General features: G+C 39.8%; 2 protein-coding genes across 5 annotated transcripts; one reads left to right on the top strand and one right to left on the bottom strand.

Moving 5' to 3' along the window:
- Positions 1 to 301: 301 nt before the first annotated feature.
- Positions 302 to 27,153, top strand: TFB1M (transcription factor B1, mitochondrial). Of its 4 annotated transcripts, none has more exons than XM_053461282.1 (8): positions 302 to 320; positions 1,310 to 1,445; positions 2,589 to 2,740; positions 8,118 to 8,226; positions 8,870 to 9,021; positions 10,001 to 10,120; positions 25,570 to 25,697; positions 26,812 to 27,153. In XM_053461282.1, the coding sequence occupies exons 2-8, from the start codon at positions 1,313 to 1,315 to the stop codon at positions 27,041 to 27,043; spliced, it is 1,026 nt and encodes a 341-aa protein (XP_053317257.1). In that variant the 5' UTR covers positions 302 to 320; positions 1,310 to 1,312; the 3' UTR covers positions 27,044 to 27,153. The 4 variants fall into 4 exon arrangements, with proteins under 4 accessions (XP_053317257.1, XP_053317256.1, XP_053317255.1 ...); XM_053461281.1 differs by lacking the exon at positions 302 to 320 and adding an exon at positions 367 to 489; XM_053461280.1 differs by lacking the exon at positions 302 to 320 and adding an exon at positions 373 to 494.
- CLDN20 (claudin 20) lies at positions 16,379 to 17,281 on the bottom strand. Its single transcript, XM_053461283.1, has one exon. The coding sequence runs from the start codon at positions 17,279 to 17,281 to the stop codon at positions 16,616 to 16,618; it is 666 nt and encodes a 221-aa protein (XP_053317258.1). The 3' UTR covers positions 16,379 to 16,615.
- Positions 27,154 to 27,156: the final 3 nt, after the last annotated feature.

Here is a 27,156-nt window from a genome sequence, read left to right as displayed (position 1 = left end):
TGGAGAATTTAAGAAATGTAATAAACGTATGTCAAATATGATGCTTGAAGTATATTTGTGTTACATTTGTGTGTTGTGCCATCTGCACAGATTGTGAAGATCATGAGCTTTGAAGTTGGAGCGATAGGTCTGTCCCCTCCCACTTGTCGCTGCCGCGTTCCATCAGCGGTTCATTGGCAAGTTACATCGCGCGATTCTCGCGACACGGCGAGATTCTCGTGTGCGTTCCACATGCTACTTCCGCGTTGCAGCTGCGGTTTATTCGTAGGCTGACATAATGTAATGTCGACCTACAAGTAACCCGCAGATAGAAGGGAAAGGTAGCATGTGCAGCGCCGGCAAATCTCCCCACGGGCCAGCCAGACGGACAGCTAGCTGTTCTTAGAAAAGGGCCGGTTCAGCACACAGAGGCGGCAACACGGGGAGGTCACGTAACAGTACGTCACGCGACCCCTCACGTGGCTGCAGTTGAAAGGAGGCTCTGGGAAGGTGAAGTGAGTTTTCTAGGTATCTATGTGCATGAGGGTGTATGCATAAGTGTAGGTATCTGTGTGAACAGGGTGAGGATGTGTGCATAAGTGTGTCTTGGGGTGAGAGTATATGCAAAAGTATATGCGTGAGCGTCTCCTAGCACGAGGGTGTGTGTATATGCGTGAGCGTCTCCTAGCGCTGGGGGTGTGTGTATATACGTGAGCGTCTCCTAGCGCGGGGGTGTGTGTGTATGCGTGAGCGTCTCCTAGTGCGGGGTGTGTGTGTATGCGTGAGCGTCTCCTAGCGCGGGGGCTGTGTGTATATATGTGAGCGTCTCCTAGTGCGGGGTGTGTGTGTGTATGCGTGAGCGTCTCCTAGTGCGGGGTGTGTGTGTGTATGCGTGAGCGTCTCCTAGTGCGGGGTGTGTGTGTGTATGCGTGAGCGTCTCCTAGTGCGGGGTGTGTGTGTATGCGTGAGCGTCTCCTAGTGCGGGGTGTGTGTGTATGCGTGAGCGTCTCCTAGTGCGGGGTGTGTGTGTATGCGTGAGCGTCTCCTAGTGCGGGGTGTGTGTGTATGCGTGAGCGTCTCCTAGTGCGGGGTGTGTGTGTATGCGTGAGCGTCTCCTAGGGTCACAAATTAGAACTGCCTGTGCACTGAATAATAGATTTGTGAAAAAAACAGTAATATTAAAGGGGAGTGATACCCCTTTTTTATTGTTTCCCTTTACATGTGGATTTGCTCAACTAATGGCTTTCTTACAGTGAAACAAACCGCATGGCTTCTTGTGTAGTCCAATATGTTTATTAATTGGCTGTTTTCGTACATATTTGTCTTTAAGATCATGAACATTTCTGGAAAATTAGCAACGTTGCGTTTGCCTCCTTTGCCGACTATCGGGGAAATTATCAAACTTTACAATTTAAAGGCAGAAAAACAACTGTCTCAAAATTTCCTGCTAGATTTGAGGCTCACAGGTTGGTTTTTTCATGTTCTCCTTTCTGTTATAACCTATTGCACTGTTTTGGAAGTGACTCTTCATGATGGTTTAAAACAGGTTTTTCTGTAAGTGTGATTATCCACATCAAAGTAAATATATGCATGGTCCTTTTTTATTAGTTTTATTTTGGGTGTATTCTACAAATTTGATGAATGAGAATCATGGGAGCTTAGCCAATTCCAATCCCCATGGTACCAACGCCTGAGGTGGTAAAGGTGGCGGGCAAGGCTTTTAAATTTCTTTCATAATACATAATGAGGTGTACTTCTCACCCAAACAACAATTCTCTAAAAGAGATTTCCAATTGTCTTTTATGCTCTCAATGCCAATTTTGTTGCAGTGCTTTTGGGCACGTCCAGCCATTAAACGTTTTCTAGAGGCAGTCACATGGGTTTGTTGCATCCCACAGCATAGGCAGACTGACTCTAGACCCTGGGGGTATTCACCCTGGACCACAATATGCCTTAAAGATTGACAAACATAACTCTCCCTCCCTTACAATCAAAATCAATTAATAGACTGAATTGATGATGCAATCATCAAAGAAGAATTTGTCAGTGGTTTTTTTTTTTTTTTTTTGGAAACATGGTCTAGAGACATGAAAACATTAGATCAGATATTACAAACTCAAATTGACATCATGTTTAAATACAATTCTGAGTACACACTTCAGGCACTCAGTGGTACTCCTCCTATTCCTAATAACTGATAGGATTGAGAGGGTACCTTGAGAGTTTTCTTGAAAAGGATGGCTGGAGTGAGGCAGGGGACAGTTCTAAGGGGATAAGGCGACTACACATCAGGTCTATTCTTAATATAATTGAAGATTGGTGTAAGTAGCAGACAGGATTATGTTAGAAGTGTATGGCATACATTGTGTATATTATGATATAATTACCTAGAATCTGGAGTAAACGATGGGTTAGGAAAATACTCTTGTGTTTTATTTGGAAAGGGTTTATTTTTCTTGTTACAGCAAACTAAAATCGAAGCTTTAAAATATGTCTCTTAAATATACGTGGCCCCTGTAGAACACAATTTATGTTCCAGTGGATTCTTTTTCCACTGTTGTCAGTATGTGTTGTGTTATTAGAATCTTAAATTTTTTTTCACCCCCCAGATAAAATTGTTAGAAAAGCAGGAAATTTGAAAAATGCCTATGTCTGTGAGGTTGGCCCTGGACCAGGAGGGATTACGAGGTCAATTTTAAACGCTAGTGTTGAAGAACTACTTGTGATAGAAAAAGATACCAGGTTTATACCTGGACTAATGGTAAGTTTTTATTTTTTGATAAATTATGTTTTTGTGGAAATATCAAAAATGTATAAGCACATACTGACATTGAGTAATTTAGATTGAAAAAAGTTGGTCAAGTACAACCTTGCTGTGGATCTGGAAGAAGGCAAAAAAAAAAAACATATTGAAGCTAACTCCAGTTGTGCAATCCTTCTTGACTCCAAAATCTCTGATTTGATTTTTCACTGGATCAACACGCTATAGCTAATCATGTCCTTATAAACTATTATACCCCATTCTGTGTCTTTGCTGAACAAAATCATCATCTCCATGTTTAAAGGCGTGAACTCTGTGTGTAGTGAATTCCACACCTTCACCATTAAAGTCTGAATGGATGACTCCTTGTTCTTTGTACAGTCCTAGTGACCAGAGAGCAGCTAGTATTGTCCCTGTGTGTATTTCTCTAATGATATAATTAAACATTGTTGCTAAATCTATTGTGTACAATTTTTCTGAAGTCTTTCTCGTTTATTTTCATTCTGTGTATGTATATGAATTATATCTTGGTGCCTCATACCTTTCAGTCCACATCCTTACATGTACATTGTTTATATTGTTTGCTTTTTTTTTTTTTTTTTTGAAACAATATTCCTAGATATAGTCAAATGGCTATTCAACAAAGGGAGAGTTTCACTTTAGTATATATTATGAAGGTCCGATCCAAGTGAGCTTCTGCTGCAGGAAAATATTGGCTTTCCATGTATAACGCCTGGTTAAATCAGTGAGATTTCTTCAGTCTTCTTACCTCCTAGGTTATACATTTGTACTGTCAGTTCAACCAGTGTTGACAGCCCATATTGAATAATTATGGAGTGAGGTACCTGAAAGTACAAGTCAGACTATCCCTTTAGTGAATCAACTATGTTAAGAATAACATAAAAATGAATCAAAATTAAATACATTTTTTGCAGTGTTGGCATTCTGCTGGTAAGGGCCACTATTGGGGGGGGGCAATTTATGTTCAGTAATGTCTCCTCCTTACAACAATGCATACATAGCTTTTTTTTTTATTAAATATTTGAAAGGGCTCACATGGTCCCAAGATACTATTTTTTATTTTTAACATTTTTACTGTTTTAAAAGCACTCTGGGGGTTGACGGCCGTTACATTTATTTTACGTTTCTAGTGGTAGGGCAGAGGAGTGTTCAGCAAATTTTCAACTTTTTTTTATTTTGCACTGCTTGGCCCCTTTGTCTGGTTTTGACACCAATCAATGCAAGAGCATATTCAAACAAATGAGTCTCATTAGTCCCCCTAAAAACACGCAAGCTTGTACTGGAGCTGTCTGGGGGTGAGCATAAGTGTGTGTGCATACTGGCAAGCAAGTGATGTCCATCCAAATGTGTGCATTGGCAGTGTGACCTTGTATCGTGCCCTTATTTCCATCAAAATATATATAGAGGCATTTAGCACCTTTTCACCTCCTGATTCCTTGGCTTGAAGAACATACATTCGGTCAAAAGCATCCCCTGGTAAACAGTCCTCAAATGCTTTGGCGCTGGCTAACAGGGATGCTGCACATGCAGAAATCACTGCCACATTTTGAGCTACTTTATCATAAGTGGATAAGTATGTCTTTCTTTTCTCTATAGGTAAAGAATGAATATTTTAAAGTGTCCATTACATTTGTAATTGGAATACTTGTGCTCGAGCTGCTATATTCAAAAATTGTGGCTTGTTTGTATTTCTCAATGACTGCAGTTGTACACTACAAAATTCAAAAACTTGCGTGGGTAAATCCTTTACATGAGAGAATTGAATTTGTAAGGTCAAAGAATCTTTCAAATTAAGTTTTTGTAACACCTCAACTCACCTGAATCACAGTTTAGTGAAATACGTCGGTGGTTCTTCAGTAAGGCAGTCTGACCATCTAATCTGTAATATGGGACTTTTTGAATTGGATCCTTTACCTTGGATGGTCTTTGTTTTTAGGGATCCTAAGCAAAAAGGTTTTCTCAAGTACAAGTAATAGAGAAGATAATTAGGTGTAACCTATGGACCACAATTGTCTCATAGCTCTCATACCTTTTGAGGGGGCTTCTGAGTTTTAGCATCTTTGCATCCCGTTTAATCTATCCCCGTTTGTTGAACACCTGTCACCTTGGGGTTGTTTGATTTGCAACAGCTTTGAGACAGGGCAATGAGTCCAGAATAGTTAACACAGACTGCTCCCACATATTCATAATATTCATATTCTGATGCTCAGTTTGAACTTCATTAAGTTGTCTTGACCATGTCTACATGCCTAAATGTATTGAGTTGCTGCCATGTGATTGGCTGATTAGCTATTTGTGTTAACAAGCAATTTATCTGGTGTACCTAATAGAGTGGCCAGTGAGTGTACTTTTAGTTTATCTACTCGAAGTCTATAAGAAATATATTAATCCAGTGCCAATATGACATTCATTCAAAGCAGCCTAAATTATTTAACAAACTGCTTCAAAGATCAATTTCATTTTGAGCATTTGTCTTAGAAAAAATTGTGGTGTCTACAGACTATGAAGTTATCTTCTTTCTATTGTGCCCCCACTCCCAAAAAGGCATGTAGACCATATTATTAAATATGGGCTGGAATATGTTTTAGCACAGATGAAAATACAGAGATTGGTTTGAAGGACATGTTCAAACAGTTATAGGTTGTTGATCCAGTGAAAAAAATCAGATTGTGGAGTCAGGAAGGATTTTTTTCCCCTTTTTGAGGCACAATTGGTAATTGCTTCAGTGTGTTCTTCAGATGGAATAGCATACTAAGGAGTGGAAGGTTTTAAATACACACAACATGAATAGAAACAAACAATGGTGTTGGGGATTTAAGCTCCTTGGAAGAGACAAAACTTCTACTAAAGGAAAACAACAATTATATCCCTAGCCACACTATACAACTGATTTGTATCAAACATAACTTTTTAATGAAACAAAATAATTTATTAATGGGAAAAGCTATGCTGACACAGATGAGCCCACAGTATATGAACATTTTTTTTTGTCAGTCTCAACTTCTCAGAAGACATAGCACAAAGCCACTGATATCTTAGCTACATAGACAATATTTTTCTTAGTTAAAGTACATTGCAAGAATTGCCACAGTTTAAAATATGTGGGTAAAGCCCAGCAATGCCAACTTAAAAGTCCATCGTAGGCACTCTGTATCCAACTTGTATAGAACATTAAAGGACATCTTCATTAACACACTTGACTTTAAAACTTGGAAGTTTAAATGTATCAATAACTTCGACTCCAGGCTAGAATTAAACAAAGAATATGGTTCTATGTCACACTATGTACTTTTGTAATTACATCCTGTTTATACCCTTTATCTATTTGCATTTTTCCTGGCCCTACTAAATGTCCTCATTTTTATGGGTGAAGACTTCTTATGGCAGGGCTTGACAAATTTGTTGTGAATCTAGGAGCCATCTAAAAAAGTTAGGAGCCAGGATTTTTTTTTTAAACTAACAGTTGGTTAGGAATGATCTGATCATTATCAGCCCACTTACTAAACTCACAGCATTTGACCCGGAAGCACCATGGACTTTCAGGTCAGTGCTGGTTTTTGTTGTTTTTTTTAAAAATAATTTTTTGATATATATATTTTTTTTAACACTTTCAATGCTGATGTTCCATTGGAGCACAGCATTGACTGATATTAAGTCCCCACAAGCTTGTGGGGACAAATGTTAACCCCTGCAATGCCACGAATGTGTCACACAATTGTGGAATTGAAGGGGTTAACGCTGCACTATCGCTCTCATGGAGCAATCAGGCAGCAGGGGGTTGTTGTGTCAGGTCCCCACACTTGTGTGGGGACCCAATCAACACTCAACCTCCTTTCCTGAAGCTGCCTGTGGCAGCTGAAAACGCAATTGCAGGTTTCCCTGCAATCGCGGTTTCAGCCTACAGAATCACTCCGTGGGAGTGATCTCAGGCTCGGGGGCGGGCTCTGAGTGGCTGTGCTGTCTGCCCAGACTCCTGGGCAGACAGCAGCAGCGCCCCCGCGATCACAGGCTGAAAAACACCTAGGCGCCAGGACAAAATTCTGAGTCGCCATGGCGACCTGGCCCCTGGGATTTGTTGAGCCCTGTGTTATGGATTATCACTCTTTTGTTAATCCCTTACGCCACTGTATCTTTCTACTCACATTGTGTGTAGTCTGCCATTCCATCTGAAGTAAAGAACTGAAGACCCAAACGCAATATGTATTTTTACATATGTTTCAGTGTGTTAGCCCAGTATAAGGTATCAATGTCAACTGAAGACTCCATTAAACAAACATTAACATCAGAAGAGTAGAGTACTTTTTTTCACAAATGAGCGTGTAATCATGGACACAGGTAAAAAAAAAAAAAAAAAAAAAGACTTTTGATTGTGTACCCTACATTATTTACTGGCCCTGAGTTATATAAAGCAGTGATTTTAATCAAATGCAGGCATTGTTTGATTTTAATAGCTGTTAGGTTTCATGACATCATAAATTTCAGCTTCTGACTTTTCTGAGGTCCAACTGCTCAATTTGGTTAAATAAGTTTGTTGGAGCTATTTAAAGATCTAGATGAAATCTCAAGTAATGCTAGTCTGTCACGTGGATTATAAAAGACATTTTACAAAGGAGAGAACAATCAAGGCTCTGATTCATACTTTGCTGGCAGAATACTCGCAGTTCTTAAGTGTATAATGTACAGCTCTCGCAGCACGACTAAGCTAGGAATAGCAAGGAAATGCACAGTGGAAAAGTAAATTGCAATGCAAGAGAACTTAAAATTATCTTTGGTATATGCTAAATTAGAATCACTTCCTTTGCCATTTAAGATACACATGATAGATATATATATATATATATATATATATGTGTGTGTGTGTGTGTGTTGAAAATAAAATGACCATTTTCTATGTGCAGTCATAGATTATTTTATTTGTATGATATATGGGCTTGTCTATTAAAGTGGGCCTTTTCAGTAAAGTTTAGTCTTATGTTCACATTAGCTTCACAACCTTGGTGAGCTTATCCTACAAAATCTTAAACTAAACAGGACAAAGCGTTATGCAGGGTTAACTCAGACCTTCATAGGGGATCCTAGTGATTTCATTGTCTGTTTATGCCGTGGTAGGAATGCTCATTACTTATGACATATGCTCATTATGTCATAAGTAAGTATCGATATATTGATGTATGATGTACTATATCATTGCTATTTGTGACCGATATTCCAATCTATCAATGCAATCCTCTTGGCAACTTGTACCATTCTTTTTCATGTTTTTGTATTATTTTCCAAGCATTCCCATCTCTACACATATCCTTACCTTTTAACCTTTTGTTCAAATATTTTAACACATTCCATTTTTGTTTTATAGTTGTTAAATGAAGCATCCATGGGAAAAGTGAGAATTGTACATGGTGATATTCTTACATACAGAATGGACAAAGCCTTTCCCGCTCATTTGCAGAGGAAATGGGAAGATGGTAACTAATTACGAATACATAATTCTCCTAGGGTTTAGGCTTATTGCTCGGCACATCACCGAATGAAAAGTATGTGCAAGTGGAACCTAAGATTTATTTCGAGATTTGTGAGATTGATGCCACTAATCAGCACCAACATTTCTTTCAGCGAAGTTCAGTTTAATAACCAAGAGTTTATGAGCTTCAGGTTTTGTGACACATATTAGAAGCTACTGCATGGGATTGGAACGTGATATTTTTATATACCCCCATCATGAATTCTCTTCAAAAAGTTAAAAAAAGAGCTTTAAAACAAAAGAATGGTGTCTGATGTTTTCAATGCTAAGTGTATCATTTTAAGACAGTGGTGTTAATGGGCAGTTAATTCTGCCTTCCATTGTACCAAATGGTGCATGTAGAGATTACAACACAGTATGTTAGATCATTGTTGCTTTTTCCTTGATCTGGCTAAATAAGTTATTTAGCACGCTTTAAAGTTAAGTTGTTTAAGAATGTTGTTAAATTATTCGATGGACTACTTGTCATATCCTGTTACCCATTGTGCAACTCTGCAGAATATGATGGCATTATGTAAATCAATAAATAGAGACTTATCAAAGCAATAATGTAAGCATAAATCTAAAAGATTTTCTCTGTCTTTTAGATCCGCCAAATGTGCACATCATTGGAAATCTACCCTTTAGTGTGTCTACGCCATTGATCATTAAGTGGCTGGAGCACATGGCAAACAGAAGTGGCCCTTTTTCGTATGGCAGAACACAGATGACTTTAACTTTTCAGAAGGAAGTTGCTCAGGTATGCTAGAAACCAAAAATGGAGGTAGTGGTTGCTTATTTGTTAGGGTTTCTGGTAACCAAGATAGCAGCATCATTATCAGGTCTCCAACAGTATTTTAAAAGAACAAGTTTTTTTGTAAGAGCTGTTCGAGTTGTTTAATATGAAATATGGGGTTATTTAGAATGCAAGAATAGATTTTGGAGAAAATAGTGCCATGTATACTTGAAAGGTATGTAGACCAACTTAGATACCCTATATACTTGCAAATAAGCCGAGAATTTTAGGTGTCTGGGTGTGTTATGTGTAAAAAAAAAAAAAAAAAAATACTGTATTGTGCCGATTACAGGCCACACTTTCTTTTCCCTCCAATTTCAATCTGTAAATTAGAGAATGCGACCTATAATTGGGGTTTATATATATCTATATACCGTATTTGCTCGATTATAAGACGACCCCGATTATAAGACGACCCCCCAAAATCTGAATATTAATTTAGGAAAAAAAGAAAAAGCCTGATTATAAGACGACCCCATAGGAAAAAAGTTTTACTAGTAAATAAATAATAATTCATGTAAACTATTTGTTTGTTTTTAATTTCCTTTTATTTACCAACCTGCCCTCCAGTTATGCACATCTGCCCCCAGGCATGCCTTATACCCTCCTATATGCCACTCTGTCTCATGATATGCCTTTTAACCCCCTATATGCCACTCTGGGGTGTAAAAAAAAAACAAAAAAACTGATTAAGGTTTTAATCTTTACAACAGACATAATGGGCAGACTAGACTCTTTAGGGTTTATTAACTAAATTGAGCATTTGCGGCAGAGTTCAGCTTTATGACCTTACTGTATGAAATCTGTACTTAATCAAATACACATGTCCCACCAATGCATTATTGTCAACGTTTATTGTTGTCTTACTAGTGGATACTTTAAATACTTAATAATAGAACAATGAATTATTTGGCTAACTTTTTATACCTGGTCATGTTTCCAGAGGTTAACTGCCAGCACTGGTGGAAAACAGCGGAGCAGACTGTCTGTGATGTGCCAGTATCTCTGCAACGTGAAAAACTGCTTTACAATTCCTGGCTCTGCCTTTGTTCCAAAACCAGAGGTAAGGGTGAAAAGAGATCCCACCTTGTATCAATGAATGCTAAATAATAATAAGAAAAAAATCCTGTTTTTTTTTCTTGCAAATGATTATTATGTTTTATTGTTTGTGATAGGAGAAAATATAGGCAAGAATAATTAGATTAAAGGCAAGTGAATGAAGTTATATAAATAAACGTAAATATATAGCTAACTGCCTAAATAAATAATTCAGTTCAGTTTTTACAGAGGAAAATGAAGGGAACTGACCTCATTTCGAAATGATAAACAATGAGGCATGCAAAGCCTGTCTGTTTACTGAAGAAGTTTTACTTAAACTATCCAAAGTGAAAGAAGACAAATCCGATTTAATATGGTTACAAAAAAAATATTATTAAAAGAGCTTTGGAGTGTCTTGGCAAAACAGGCATATTTAACCAGTTGCTATTGACGGGGGTAGTTCCAGAGGATTGGAAATTGGCAATTATGGTATCACTTCACACAAAAAAAAGGGAAGACTCTGCCAGCTGCAGAGCAATAAGTCTTGCATGAGTAGTTGGGAAATGAATGGAGACCATGCTAAAAGAAAAGATTGTTAAATATCTGAATGTAAGTGGTTTGCATGATCAAAACAGCATGGTTACTGCAGGGAGATCATGTCAAACTAATTTATTTCTTGGATCAGGGATTTGACACTTTCCCTCAGAGTTTATAAATTAATTGCAGTGTTGGAGTTCTGATGTTAAAATAATTGAATAGATAAGGCAGTGGTTGAGTGACAGAGACGGAAGGTTGTCGTTAGTGGTTTATATTCAGAGGAAAGTATTTTTTCTATTGCGATACCTCGAGGACCCATACTACTCAATATTTGTATTTTGCAATATTGCAAAAGATCTTGCTGATTGGTTTGCAGTATAGCTATAACTACAGGAGGGAAGTTCATTTTAAAGGAGGAGAAATGTTAGCACAGGACATTATAAAGGTTACTTTAATGAGAGGGTGGTAGATAAATGGAAACAGCCTTACATCCGAAGTGGCAGAGGCTCATACAGTAAGGGAATTTAAACATGCATGGGATAGGTATAATGCTGTCCTAAATTTAAAACGCCAAAGTCGGAGTCTTGCATCGGGGAGACTAAATGGGCTGGCTGGTTCTTATCTGCAGTCAAATTCTTAGTTTAGTTTAGTTTATGTGTATTACTTTTCATTGTATTCTAAAAAAAAAAACAAACACAAAAACATTTAAAATACATATCAATTCTTTTAGTGCACATGATCCCGGCATGGTCCCTTTGAAATTCTGTGGTGTTCAAATGCCCTGTGGGATTCTACCAATTCCCTTGCCCCATTGTCCCTTTAAGGTACACAGAACAATTTCTGATACTTTGTGATTTTGAGTCTGCGAAATTCTTTGCTTTCATGCTCCACAATAATGTTTGTATAGTAATAAATCATGCTGCTTACTACAATTTCAGTAAATGTTTTATTTCTTGCCATTGAGACTTGATGCTTCATGGATATTGGATCATTACATTACACTTATTTATATAGCGCCAGCAGATTCTGTAGCGCTGGTAAAGAAGGAGAAGGGTTTCTTGATGATTTGTTGCCATGCATGTTGAGGGCATTAAAAGGATGTTTCTCGGAATAGGTGCAAAACACATCTTTCTGCCTATTTGTCTTCATTGTGTAGAAACTGAGTATAACTGCAGGGCCAGAGAGCTCAGTATTTCTGCATACTATGCAGTGGCGACTCTAGAAACAATATATAGGGGGGGGCACACAAGATACCACAGTCAAACTGGGGGGCATTAATAATTTCCAAAAGTAATGTGCTATGGAATTATACTTTTGTTATTGGGCTAAAATAATATCATTCAACATGGGAAGCCTGAAGCCACAATTGAGTGCGACTAATCCTTGAAATAAATATTATAACACAATAAATAACTTTTCCACTAAATGATTTCAGGGCCTTGAACGTTTTGTCCCCTGAAGTCAATACAACTTCAAGAGGGCATTTTATCTCTGGATAAATATAAATTAAATAATTCCTTCTGTAAGTTAAGTGCCAGGAAACAGATGACCAAACACACACACCAACACAGGCTCTGTCACACCGACACCCAGACACACACACCAGGACAGGCTCTGCCACACCGACAACCAAACACACACACACACACACACACACACCAGGACAGGCTCTGCCACACAGACACACACACACCAGGACAGGCTCTGCCACACCGACATCCAAACACACACACCAGGACAGGCTCTGTCACACCGACACCCAGACACACACACCAGGACAGGCTCTGCCATACCGACAACCAAACACACACACCATGACAGGCTCTGCCACACAGACACACACACACCAGGACAGGCTCTGTCACACCGACACCCAGACACACACACCAGGACAGGCTCTGTCACACAGACACACACACACACCAGGACAGGCTCTGTCACACCGACACCCAGACACACACACACCAGGACAGGCTCTGTCACACCGACACCCAGACACACACCAGGACAGGCTCTGTCACACCGACACCCAGACACACACCAGGACAGGCTCTGTCACACCGACACCCAGACACACACACCAGGACAGGCTCTGTCACATCGACACCCAGACACACACACCAGGACAGGCTCTGTCACACCGACACCCAGACACACACACCAGGACAGGCTCTGTCACACCGACACCCAGACACATACACCAGGACAGGCTCTGTCACACCGACACCCAGACACACACACCAGGACAGGCTCTGTCACATCGACACCCAGACACACACACCAGGACAGGCTCTGTCACACCGACACCCAGACACACACACCAGGACAGGCTCTGTCACATCGACACCCAGACACACACACCAGGACAGGCTCTGTCACACCGACACCCAGACACACACACCAGGACAGGCTCTGTCACACCGACACCCAGACACATACACCAGGACAGGCTCTGTCACACCGACACCCAGACACACACACCAGGACAGGCTCTGTTACATTGACACCCAGACACACACACCAGGACAGGCTCTGTCACACCGACACCCAGACACACACACCAGGACAGGCTCTGTCACACCGACACCCAGACACACACACCAGGACAGGCTCTGTCACACCGACACCCAGACACACACACCAGGACAGGCTCTGTCACATCGACACCCAGACACACACACCAGGACAGGCTCTGCCACACAGACACCCATACACATCAGGACAGGCTCTGCCACACCCACATCCAAACACACACACACACCAGGACAGGCTCTGACACACTGACACCCAAACACACACCCTAGGACAGGCTCTGCCACACTGACAACCGAACACACACACCAGGACAGGCTCTGCCACACCGACAACCAAACACACACGCACACACCAGGACAGGCTCTGCCACACAGACACCCAAACACACACACGCACACCAGGACAGGCTCTGACACACTGACACCCAAACACACACCCTAGGACAGGCTCTGCCACACTGACAACCGAACACACACACCAGGACAGGCTCTGCCACACCAACACCCAAACACACACCAGGACAGGCTCTGCCACACCAACACCTATACACACACACCCGAGGACAGGCTCTGCTACACTGATAACCAAAACACACAAACAGCAGGACACAATCTACGTCACAGACGTCTACATCAGAATGGATTTTTCACACTGCATTGTCATTTATACCCCCCTTAGTGTTTTTGCCCCTTGTGTATTGATGCCCCTGCTGCCCATATATATTAACATTAGCCCCAACACATTAACACACAAACGAAGCTTTGCATGCATAGATCAACTGAAATTCACTTGTGATCTCAAATAAACAGAATCAGACATACAAATCCTGTATTTGCAGGTATACAATAGTATATGAAACGTGGCATTGCAGGTATACATCAAATAAATACATGGAAACAGCATTGCAGGTGTTAATCAACTGAATAAGACATATTAACCCTGTATTTGAAGGTATACATAAATAATGTATGGAAACATAGCATAGCAGATATGGATCTACAGAATAACACACAAACCCAGCTTTGCAAGTATAGATCAATTGGAATTCACATAAAACACGTCATTAAAAGGTATATTTAAAACCCCCTAAATTACACGCATAGATCACAGGTTGCACACCCCAAAGCCAGCCCTGGCGTCCACACTGCCCACACAGCAATCACACTCCTATCATTCCCAGGCAACCAGTAAATGCTGGTACCTAGGCATGATGGGACTGTGTTTGCTGTTAGCAATCACACTCCTATCATGCCAAGTCAGCCAGTACATGCTGGTACTGGGTGGCTGTAAGTGATGTGTAGACCCCATACTGCTGGCAGCATCAATACACAAGGGGGGCAGCTAGCTAGGTTTCAGCATGCACTGGCTGACTTGGCATGATAGGAGTGTGATTGCTAACAGCAATCAAAGTCCCATCGTGCCTAAGTTCCAGCACTCACATAAATCCAACCAGTAAATTCTGGAATCTAGGCATGATGGGACTGTGATTGCTGTTAGGTTGCCCTGGCTGCCGATCTTACGTGGGCCGCACCTCGAGCATGTACTGGCTGACTTGGCATCATGGGAGTGTGATTGCTAACAGCAATCAAAGTCCCGCATGTTAAACGCCCCTGCCTTATCACTTTCTAACCCCCTCTCCCTCCCTTATCACTTTCTAACCCCCTCTCCCTCCCTTATCACTTTCTAACCCCTTTCCCTACTCACTATCTACCCTCCCCCTTTGTAGTTGTCTCACCTTTAGGTCCAGCGACGGGAGCACGAGGCTTCTGTCTTCGTTCTCTGCTGCGGTGGCCGCTGCTTCACCGCTGAGCGCCGAAATATGACGTCATATTTCGGCGCTGAGGATGAAATGCAGGCACCGCGACGGAGGTAGAGGCCTCGTGGAAGAGAATGGGAGGCGCCGAGCGGTTGCTAGACGCCCCTCTCTCTCCTCCGGATAAAAAAAAAGACGGGATTTAAAGTCACATTGCGACTTTATTCAAAATTCGGCAGGGGGACAACAGTGGGGGGCAAGGATTAACCTGGGGGGGGCAATTGCCCCCCTGTAGCGACACCACTGATACTATGTATAAGACATGTCAGAAAGTGAACCGATTTCTGGAAAGTTCTGGATAGTGGATTTTTTTTTGCGTATTTTGAATTTTTGGGGGGCTTTATCTTTGTACAACTAAATTTTACAACCTAGGAAAGGGCAGCTTTCAGGATTTTTTGTGTTGGTATATACTTGAAATGTGCTTTCCTGGAAATTGACCATGAGCTCTCAGAAATTCCCCCATATGGGGCTGCTGAAGGTGCTGCTGTTTGATAAGATTGTTCTCTAAGTAGATTTATTTGAGCCACTTAGTAGAAAGGCCAACGTTAATCTTGTAGATGGTGGCCGATATCTAAGATATTTGCGATTTTTTAAAAGATGAAAAAGGTAAAAGTGCCCAAACCTTAAACCCCAAAACATTAGAAATATTAAAGAAAGTAAACCTTTTTTTAGCGCCATCCCCCCAAAAATGTCCTGAAAATGATTCTGCCTGCAGCGGTAGTTTTATCGGAGTCTGTACAGACATTTAAACAGCAACTGGATGGATACCTGGAAAAACATAATATTCAGGGATATAATCTTTAATTATGGGGAAACGGCTTATTGATCCAAGAAGAAATCTGACTGCCATTTTGGAGTCAAAAAGGAATTTTTTCCCTGGTTAGTGCAAAATTGGAAAGAGCCAAACTGGGGGTTTTTTGCCTTCTTTTGCATCAACAGCAACAAATTAACAGATATAGGAAAGACTGAACTTGATGGACGCATGTCTTTTTTCAGCCTGTGTAACTATTGTTGGTACATATATTCAAGGGCTATGACAAGACGAGAATTGACAGATTAAGACAAACCGATATATTAGGTGGAGAGAGCCCTGCTCGCAAGCGTACAATCTTGAGGTTTTAAACTAGATTAATAAAATATGGTTTGATAGATGGTTTAATGTGACCATGCTGAGACTTTGCTGTTCAGTAGTAAATGATCACCTGTAATACAAATCAATTTATACAACAGAAAATGAAAAACAAAAACAATGTGTAATAATAAAGTAAAGCAGGTGGTTTCTTTTTTGGTGGAATGGGCCAGAGCCTTTGTGTTTTTCATTTGTACAGCTGAATGTTGTGGGTGTTCTTTATCATAAGAAATGCAGTTACTATGGAAATTAAGACCCTAGCATATGGATATTGTTGAAGGCACATTTATTTAAATATAGCATACATTTACTTATAAAATGTAAATGTATTCTGACATTTCGTTACTTTTTAATACATTTTCGGTAAATTAATCTTACATTTTTAAGAGAATAATTAAATAAAATATATTATCAATGGCTGTTACTATTTTATATCCAGAAACGTAATATGATTTGCATAAATATCTTACAGTCGTCGATCGCAGTCTGTTCCTTTCTGGATTTCCTTATACATAGTCCTGGAGGTTATAGCCTGCATTGTTGTTTTCTTGTTGCTGGGCTGCCAGCTGCACAGTTTTTTTCGGATGCGACTCCCATTCTTCCTGCTGCTTTTTAGCACAGGAAGCACAGAAGACTGCACCTGCTAGGAAGTGCAATCCGGCTGAAATAAAACCTACATATACTGCCCCTCCTGGTTCGTGTTTGCTGCTGTCTGGGACCAAGGGATCAAGGAAGCTCGAAATGATCTCCTTCATGTACCAACACACGGAGACCAGCCCGAATATTCCAGCCAGCAGGAAGCATGTTCCACCAGCAAAAGCGATGTTGCTTTTGGTATGGCGATCGCCTCCTAATCTTGTACATTTCATCCCAGCCATGGAAATGGAGATCCCCAAGCATGACATTATGCAAGACAGCACTGTAGTTGTTCTCGCTGTCTGGATATAGATGGGGAGCGAAAGGATCGAGTATTTGACAGTGCAGCTAAACATGCCAGTGCTATACCATGTGCAGTCCATCCAGAGACCTTGCATTTGCGTCACAGACGTAATGATATTGGCTCCTGTATCGGCGTTGACTTTCCAGTTGGGTAGCAGAGTGGCAGCGATTGCCCCACACAACCCCATCAGCGCTACCACGAATGCAGAGATCTGGAGCCCCGCTGAAGCCATTGACAGGCATCCACCGTCACCTTTTTCCTGACTGCTGCCTCTTCTCCTGTTAAAGCCTGAGCGAGAACTAGCAATCTTTGTGTGGGGAAGAGAGGGAAAAAAGAAAAAGGAACATGACGGGTTGTGTGGGGGATGAGAAATCCAGGCAAAGCAAACAACAAAATAGGTAATACCTCTGTGCTTCATAGGAGTGCTATTTGAATTGCAGTTTCTACATGGACCTTTCTGCTCAGCTGAATCCCGAGCTGGTAGTCACTCACTGTACACTGTATTTATTTCTCACTTACGGATTTTAGAAAATGCAGGTAAAAAGCCTCCACTATTCTCACCCCTGTAAATTTATCACAGTAAGTGCATATAGAATACTGCTGTTGTAACCTATTTAACCTATGGCTATACCAGCTAAGTTTCTATACCTGTACTAATGTATTACTTATATGTGAGTCATAGGTGCTGTCATTTAATGTTTGAACAATTCAGAAGACAAGGATCCCAGAATGGTCCATGTTCTGCCTTATTTTGTTTCGTGAACTAAGGTTTATGTGGTCAGGTCTTCTTTGTGTGACTAGTACAAAAATGGATAATCAGTGTGCCTTTAAACAAAATCCAGCCTATACAACAATATTAATATAAATGACAACCATAATAAAAATGGTTCACCAAGGACTGTATGCTAATATGCATTTATTATACATGTGTATTCTTAATTATTAGTAATATTTCAGTAACTTAACCTACCGAGTAAATTAGCTTTACTAATAATGTGAAAATAATTTATATTGTATTTTTAGCCATTAATCTAGGCAGTTTGGGGGTACGTTTAAAAGTGGTGGAATTGATAGAACAGAAAATACTATTTTGGTTAGCAAGCCAGTCAAATGTTCACCACCTTTGGATCAATATTTCGCACTAGAAATTGCTGCCATTTTAACTTTCCCACTAAGTCCTGTATACAAAAAATCAGTTGCCCTTAAAAAAACAAAAAAAAAAAAAAACAATTCTTGGAGTTTAATAAAAAAAAAAACAAGGAGAGGAAATACATATACAGAATTTGTATAAAGCTAAGGGTCAATATGTGATATGTCATTCTCATTCCAAGTTTTTTTGAATACCTAAGTGTTACATTGGTATGCTGTGTGTACATCCATTACCAATGTAGAACTGTTATATATATATATAATGTACAATGCTCTGTGCTCTTTATTTTAGATCCACAGCCTGACAAGACATTTATTTGTACCATTTGTAATTCAGTATTATGGATTCTGAATACTGTTGTAAGGCAATGTGTGTGTGTGTGTGTGTATTTATATATGTGTGTGTATGTATGTATGTATATGTGTGTGTATATATAATATATATAATTATACACAATTATATTAAAATTATAGAGAGAAGTGAGGAAGGAGCTATCTCTCCATTATGAGGTCTCAGGTTATAGAATACAGTAAGCTTTCTTGGCATTTCATTAAACATTGTGAAAAAGGTGTATGATGTGTTTTAGTCATTGTTTTAATCTTTTTAACAAGTACCTTTCAATAAGACTAAAGTTAGGAATGTAGTTTTTAGCTACAATAATGAACAGTTATGTTAACAGTTTTGTTATAACAGTGTTACATCTTAGCAAAGTCCTTTTGCGATTGTAGTCGAAATCTTTACAGTACATTTTAATTAGTAGCTTTTTTTTCATCTATGCTTTTATATAACAAGCCCTGAACTATTGATTGAATATTATTTTACTGTGTTTAAATAGCATCCCACCCTTCCCAGAAGATAAGCATGTCTGATTTAAATCTACTTACTGATAAATAAATGCAGACTTCCTTTTTTGCTCTTGACGTCAGGCCAGCGAGGCTATAACAGATTGCGTTCCTTTGTAAAATTATGATTCCAGTGTGTGTAGAACACAGCCATGAGCTAATATTCTTACTATACTCTTATATATCAAGTTAATTCCATCTTTAACATTTTCTTGAAATGAGGATAGACAACTATATATTGACTCCGTGTGTTCTCTCCTTTTCCAAGCATTGTACAAAGGAGCACTTTGTTTATACCCGCATTGTGTTGGAGAAATAATGTATGAGCCAGCAATACTTGCAAAAAAGAAAAATCACAAGGACAGGGAATTGTTTTGTCGATGCCAAGTTATGCATTTTTATAGCCTGGGAATAAACTGACTTTTGTATAATATTTCACTAATATTGTGCAAAAAAATAAAAAAATAATACTGGAAATTTGCAGATGTCTGTAGCTTAATTGTATCGGAGATAGGAACATGTTAAATTTGTTTAATTCACAATCTCCCTTCCAGTTCATCCCAAAAATGTTTGATGGGGTTGAGGTTAGGGCACTATCTGGAATAGAAAGTGGCCTTCCCCAAACTGTTTACACAAAGTTGAAAGCATAGCATTGTCCAAAATGTCTTGGTATGTCTCTTTAGCATACAGCCCTGACTTCAACCCCATAGAACATTTCTGGGATGAACTGGAACGGAGATTGTGAGCCAGGCCATCTCCTGCAACATCAGTGCCCGACCTCACAAATGCCCTACTGGGTAAATGGGCAAAAATCCACACAGAAACACTCCAAAATCTTGTGGAAGGCTTCCCAGAAGAGTGGAAGCTTTTATGGCTGCAAAATAATAGACCAGCTACATATTAATGTCTTATGTATTTAGAATGCAATAAAAATCCCTGTTGGTGTAACGGTCGGATGTCCCTTGTTCATATAGTGTAGCACAGCGTAATAAACAATGAGGAAACAAGCCCCTCTAGTATTGCGTAAGGTACAATATAAAAAGATATATAATAATTAGGCTGTACATCACAACAGGGGGATCTGACCCTTCATGTTGATGTAGATTTCATTGTAAGAGAGGACGCGGGCAAACAGTTGTTGAATGCTTGATGGAACGATACAAACCAGAACAATGTGAAGGAGTAGAGGGATTGAGATCTCCTCATGCATAGGAACTAGGGCTGCAACTAACGATTATTTTAATAATCGATTAGTTGGCCGATTATTTTTTCGATTAATCGATTAATCGGATAAAAAAATACATTATTTTAAATTGAAGAAAAATTGCAATAAAAAACATACAATTTACACTTTCATCTCTTTATTGCAATGGCCTCTCTCTATTCACCTTCTTATTTTACTGACATAATAATAAAAGCAACAAGAACCCAAACACAGTGTTTCTCAAACTAGGTTTTAATACAAAGTTATTAGTAAATATTAATTCATATGTTAACTATTTTTCATATTTAATAAAAACTGAGAAAAAAGCCTTTAAATTTTTTTATTTACCAAACTGCCCCCAGTTATGCACATCTGACCCCCAGCTTGCCACTCTGCCCCCAAAAATGCCTTATACCTCTTATATGCCAGATTCCACTGTGCCCCCTGATATGCCACTGTGCCCCCTGATATGCCTTATACCCCCAGATATGTTTATGCCTCCCTGATATGCCTAATATCCATATGCCTTATACCCCCTATATGCCCTAAAAATTCATAATACCCCCCATACACCACTATAACTCACCCATACACCACTCTGGCTCCTCCCCCACCCATACATCACTTTGGCTCCTCCCCTCCCATACATCACTTTGCCTCCTCCCCCTCCCATACTCCACTCTGCCTCCTCCCATACACCACTCTGCCTCCTCCCCCTCCCATACATCACTTTGGCTCCCCCCCCTCCCATACATCACTTTGCCTCCTCCCACCTCCCATACTCCACTCTGCCTCCTGTGAACCTCCGTTTCTGACAAGAGACCAGGGAGCCGGGTAGAGAGGCAGAGTGGCGTATGAGAGGGGGAGGAGCCAGAGTGGTGTATTGGAGGGATGCTCCCTTACACCCCTCTGACTCCTCCCCCCCTCCCAAACACCGCTCTGCCTCTCTACTCGGCTCCGTTATTGAAGGCACTTTCACTGCAGCTTCAGAGAAGCCACAGTGTAAGTGAAGGGCAGTAACGGAGGCTGTCTGTGCGATGCAGAGAGGATGATTCTCTGTCAGCCGGTGGGGGTCTGCATCGCACAGACAGACTCCGTTACTGCCCTTCACTTACACTGTGGCTTCTATGAAGCTGCAGGGAAAGTGCCTGTCAGTAACGGTGCCGGGTAGATAGGCAGAGTGATGTATGGGAGGGGGGAGGAAGCAGATGGGAGGGGGAGAGAGACGGAAGTGAGAGACCGGCCGACAGTGAGGGGAATCCAGGTCCCCTGCAGCGTAGCGGGGGATCTGGATTCCGGTGTTATAATCCGATCTCTGTTTGAGGTCGGATTATATAAGGAGAGGAGTTTTTCAGAGCATTTGCTCTGAAAAAAACCTCTTTTTATAATCAATAAAAATCGATCCGATTAATCGATGATGAAATTCGTTGCCAACGATTTTCATAATCGATTATTATCGATTTTATCGATTAGTTGTTTCAGCCCTAATAGGAACCATTCAGGCCCAGTTGTGGCACGTTCTTCCAGAGCCGGCCTTAGGTGTTGTGGCGCCCTGTGCGGACTACTCCTCTGGCACCCCCCCTCACTACCCCCCCTCTCTGCCCCTTCAAACTCTCCCCTCTCTGCCCCTTCAAACTACCCCCCCCTCTCTGCCCCTTCAAACTACCCCTCCCCTCTGCCCCTTCAAACTACCCCTTCCCCTCTGCCCCTTCAAACTACACCCCCCCCTCTGCCCTTTCAAACTACACCCCCCCCTCTGCCCTTTCAAACTACACCCCCCCTCTGCCCCTTCAGACTACACCCCCCCATACTTAGCTTGTTGCCGGAAGTCCTGCGGTGAGAGCGGGAGGCATACGTCTTCTTGCTCTGCCGGAATAGTCCGGCGCTCAACATGAGATACCGGCACCGCGACGGAGATTAAGGGGTGCCGAGCGGTTGCTGAGAACTTCACGAGCAACCGCTCGGCGCCCCTGCCCGGGACTTAGATTAAAGCATCAGTTTTTTTTAAAACTTTATTTAACATGAATGATGTTAAATAAAGTTTAAAAAAAAAACAAAAAAAAACCCCTGATGTTTTAAGTTAAGTCCCGGGCAGGCGCCCCTGCTACCATGGCGCCCTGTGCGGTCGCACAGGTCGCACACCCTTAAGGCCGGCCCTGCGTTCTTCACACTTAGGACCAGAACTTGTTTAGCCCTTTATTACTAAAAAATAAATAGGTAAATAAAAAAGATTGGATGTGTAGCCACAGATCCATTTAGATATCTTGCAGTGAAAACGTGTGTACTCTACAGTATTTTATCTCTTTCAGAATTCTTTTCCTCCTCTGCCAATTCCATACAGACAAAACACTAATGGGCAAAACAATGAGCCTGCAGTAAAAACAATTCTTTCTGTAAATGTTTGACCCTTTCAATGCGTGGGCTGGCTAATGCTTACTCATAGGGAAGCCATTGTTGATGCCAGTTAACTGATGAAAGAAATAGTTGATAGGTCAGTTTTCCTCAAATCCTATACTTTACAGGTCAGTACACTAAAGAAACCTGCGTAAGATTATAGATTTGAATTTATAATTGTGCTTAAAAACTCATGTGATGCACATACTATGGAGAAATGAATCACTCTTAGTTAAACTTAGTAAAACTCTTTCATGTTATTTCTCCACTGTTGCTTGATGTTTGTTGATTGGTTCAGGCCACCTTTGTAAAGGGATGGGGAATGGAGAATAAAAAGAAGAGCAGAAAGCATTGTTAGTTTTGTTTATTGAGTTTTGTGATGCCAAAGCTGTGACTCAATCGGTTCTTGTTTAAACATGACCTGGCACAATTCAGTTATTTTCATTATGCCCAACTACAACAACCTAAAGTAAATCAAGTAGTGTTTCAACTGGTTAATTGGCTGGGGCTCGTATGCCACTTACTTTTTTGTTTGTGGTTTTCTTTATGCTCATGAATTGAGCTTTATGTACCTTTTGTGTGACTTACTTGATTGCAAATTATTTATTCCAATACTTATTTTTAAACTCACTGAAAAAGGCCAGTTTTAACCCCTTAAGGACAATGAAAACAATGCATTTTGAGCCTGTACATGTACAGGCTTTGTCATTAAGGGGTTAAACTCACCTTTTTTTGGATTCCTCCTTCACCATAGAGACTTCAGGGGTCCCCCTCTTAGGAGTTGGACCAAGGAAATCTGGCCCTTCCTTCAGAAAGAAGAATACTTGGGATTTGAAGATTTACGATGGCTCCCTGAGCACTTTATTCCTTTATTCCCCCCCCCCTTCATGAGAAAAGAAGCAGTAGTTAAGGCTTAAATAAAGAAACAAAAAACCTGTGGGGGGGGGGTTGGTCTTATGGCCTAAAAGGTGAAGTAGATTGAAACATCAGGTGCTTCTGAACCCCCAGGGTGGTCTACTCTACTTTTTTGATATGGTGAGGGGTACAACTGGTAAGCGCAGAGAGCAACAACGGACCAAAGTATGACAAAAAAAATGATACAGGAATATATATTTATTTTGGTGTGATAATGCACACGGGAGGGTCTATATGTAGATATGGATGGAGATGCTAACTACATCCAAAATTTCTATCTTTATAGTTTGCACGTTTAGGATAATCTCACTATCCTACTAGACAAACATCCAGGGTAATACAAGTAATTATGACCAGTGCAATAATGATATTAACAGCCTTGGGACAGTCTTTGTGGCAGGGAGTTAGGTAGTTTTGCCTAATATCTCAACTTACTCTTAGGCCAAATCTCTCCAAAACCAGTACATTGATTGACATACATAAAGCACAAATGGTAGCTAGTTTTAATAAATGAGTTTCTTCATGCGAAAAGCTTTAGCTTTTAGCCGGATCAATTGAATTTAAGAAAGTTCAGTCTGTTTAAAAAATAAGATGTGTGTTAGAAAACATCTTTTGTTTAATCCGTGTGTGCAAAATAAATAATTACAGATCAATCATTTACTGAAGTGTCCTTTTATAGATGAAATGCCTCTTTTCTGTTATTAGTTGCCATAGCTACGCGGCTCCATGCTCATTTTAAGTGATGTCTTGCTTTTTTCACGCAGAATTGCTTTGTTGTCAGCGGCATTATCTGCATACTTCTATAGCGACAATTGATTGTACTACTTTTTTTCTCTTTCAGTGTTCCTTGCCCTATTTCTCTCTCCCTTTGTGTTTGTGAAGCATTTATATAATTGCATTAATTCTCTGTTTGAAATGTATTGTTTTTATCTTGTAACTACTTGACCTCCTTTTTTTTGTTCCACATTGCATTATATTCTGGTTAAAGCAGCTGTTTCCCACATTAGAGGGTCAATAGGAACTAATTAGTGCAATAAATAAAATAAATATATATATACATAACCGTTGAACTAACCATGTACAAGGCAAAAGGGACATCTTTCATGGCCCTGTTTTCTCAGGGGGCTGCAGTATATTCAGGGGGAGCCTAGTATTTCAGGATAGAATTGGAGCCGGGAAAGATGAGAGGCAGCACAGATGGAATACGGGACACAGAGTACTGAAATGGAAAGTGGGGAGAGGCATATTTGGGAGGCATTGATGTTCAGTGGGGTATACAGACTGAGACCATGTTTTTTATTAACACATAGTTGGTTCCATTCACTTTGCATCTGCTTGGTTATAAAGTACTTTCTGATCTCCAGTGATATAGCCACAAACACTTTTTGGTATTTGATGCATCATCTTTACACGCCATTTAGTAATTTATCATCTTTGTATGAAAATCAAATAGCCTTTTATAAATTGTTTCATAGTCTTTTCCTGTGGCTGTTGATAACACCACCGCCCATCCTGTTTTGCATGCCTGTTTGTGCAATTGTGATGTTTTCTCGAGCATGCACACGACTGCTTACCCCGCCAAATAGTGCCACCTTTCCCAATCTTTTATTTCTGTTCTTCCTTTATATAAGCAATAATCTCTTTTAATATAAAGAGAATTTTTAAATTCTAAGAAAAAAAAACTGCATATGCTATTAATCTAGTTTTCCAAAACACATCATGAAACCGATAGGAGCCACTGTATAATACACAAGGTGGAGAAAAATGCTATATTTTTGTACAAAATAAGCGCCCACTCCACAAATGTCTATAATAATGTCTTAAATAAGCATTTAGTATGTTCATTTATTGTATGGAATGATAAAATGCAGAATTTAGTATAAGTGACAGATCGCAAGTTGATCATTCTCCTCCTTTGTGGGCATAGAATGTCAATAAGCATAATAAATAGCTTACATTTATGAGTATGTCATCCTCCTCTCTGCAATGTAAAGTATTGTTGTCTTGCTTTTTAGGTTGATGTTGGTGTTGTACACTTTACGCCATTAATACAGCCACAAATAGAACAGCCCTTCAAGCTGGTTGAGAAGGTAGTCCAAAGTGTCTTTCAGTTCAGACGGAAGTACTGCCACCATGGAGTTGCGTAAGTCAAACATTTTCCATATGTGTGTCTATAAATGTATGCTGATATTTATTTCAAGTCTGTACAAATATATGTATTTGAAATAGCTGTAATTATGTAATAAATGTATCTCCCATCATACATAGTAAGTCATTAGACAATGTGTGCCATAGATTACCGAACATCAAATCATCTGCCACACCACTTGCATGTTTCCATCTACAACAACTTGTGCAACAGTGACAAGCCATGTCTCGTAGTTCATTTGCTGAAAATCGCCCTTCTAGTCATTCACAGGCATCACGGCGATTAAATGAGTCAGCAACAGCTAGAGTAGAAGTAAGTCGGAAACATTTTGAAACCTCTTGCATGAAATCTGTTTAGAGCTGTTAACAAATAGGGCGTTGTGGGGGTTGTGTAAGCTGCACATATTATGTACAATTTAAAAAATTGTATAATGTATGACATTTCTGTCATTTAGTAAAATATTTAGGACATTTGCTAAGTTTCAGGATTTTATGTATTTAAAGTTTGACAATGCACAGTATAACAAGTTATTTGAGAACACCTGAACCTACTCGGTCTTTATGTGAATGTGATGTAATAGAAAATATAAAAGATTGCAAACCGACTGCTTGGTTTTGCACCTGCCAACCATAATAGTTACCTTGCTGGCTGGAACAAATATGAACATTTCAACTCCTGCAACCAGCTGTCTCATTAAATGGCTAGAGGAGACAAATCTGTTTCCAAGGTGTCCTGCTTATGAACCCATATGTTCGTATTCAATATTTCTGTGCGGTGAGTGTTTCCAAAACAATATGCAACTGTTTTATCCATCAAATGCCTTAATAATTAACATTTCACATTGCTATATAGAGCAGTAAGCAGCTCTGTATGTCCCATTCAATAATCAAGCTAGTTTCCTCGAGGGATGATGATTTTGTATTTTAGTATAATTATTGGTATACTGTTGTAGGAGAGATGTAAAAAAAAATGCAGTTGATATTAATTGCTTTAATATATATATATATATATATATATATATATATATATATATATATATATATATATATGTATATATATATATATATGTATATATATATATATATATTTTACACTCCATTTTTTGCAGAATTCTTTTTCCAGAAAAACAAAGGTTAAAACTCACTGAACAAATGCTGATGTCAGCAGATGTGGATCCAACACTGCGGCCAGGTGGCCTGTCTATGAAGCACTTTCAAAACTTGTGTAATTCTTACAGAGAACTGTGCAATCAGGATCCCACTTTGTTTGCATATAACTTTAGAGAGGAACTGCGCTTGAAAAGGCTGCAGCGGGAAGCAAATGGAAGATGTCAGAAGTAATATTGCTTTGGAAACGTGGATTATTTTTGTGTGTGAATTGGTTATTATATATTGGGTATCTAAACATTTTATAATATGATTACAATAAAAAAAATCTTTATTTAATGTGACCT

Source organism: Spea bombifrons, chromosome 3 (genome assembly GCF_027358695.1).
Source record: "Spea bombifrons isolate aSpeBom1 chromosome 3, aSpeBom1.2.pri, whole genome shotgun sequence".
Lineage (NCBI taxonomy): Eukaryota > Metazoa > Chordata > Amphibia > Anura > Pelobatidae > Spea > Spea bombifrons.
The sequence above is the reverse complement of the archived record's forward strand: the minus strand, read 5'-3'. Positions and strand labels throughout refer to the sequence as shown.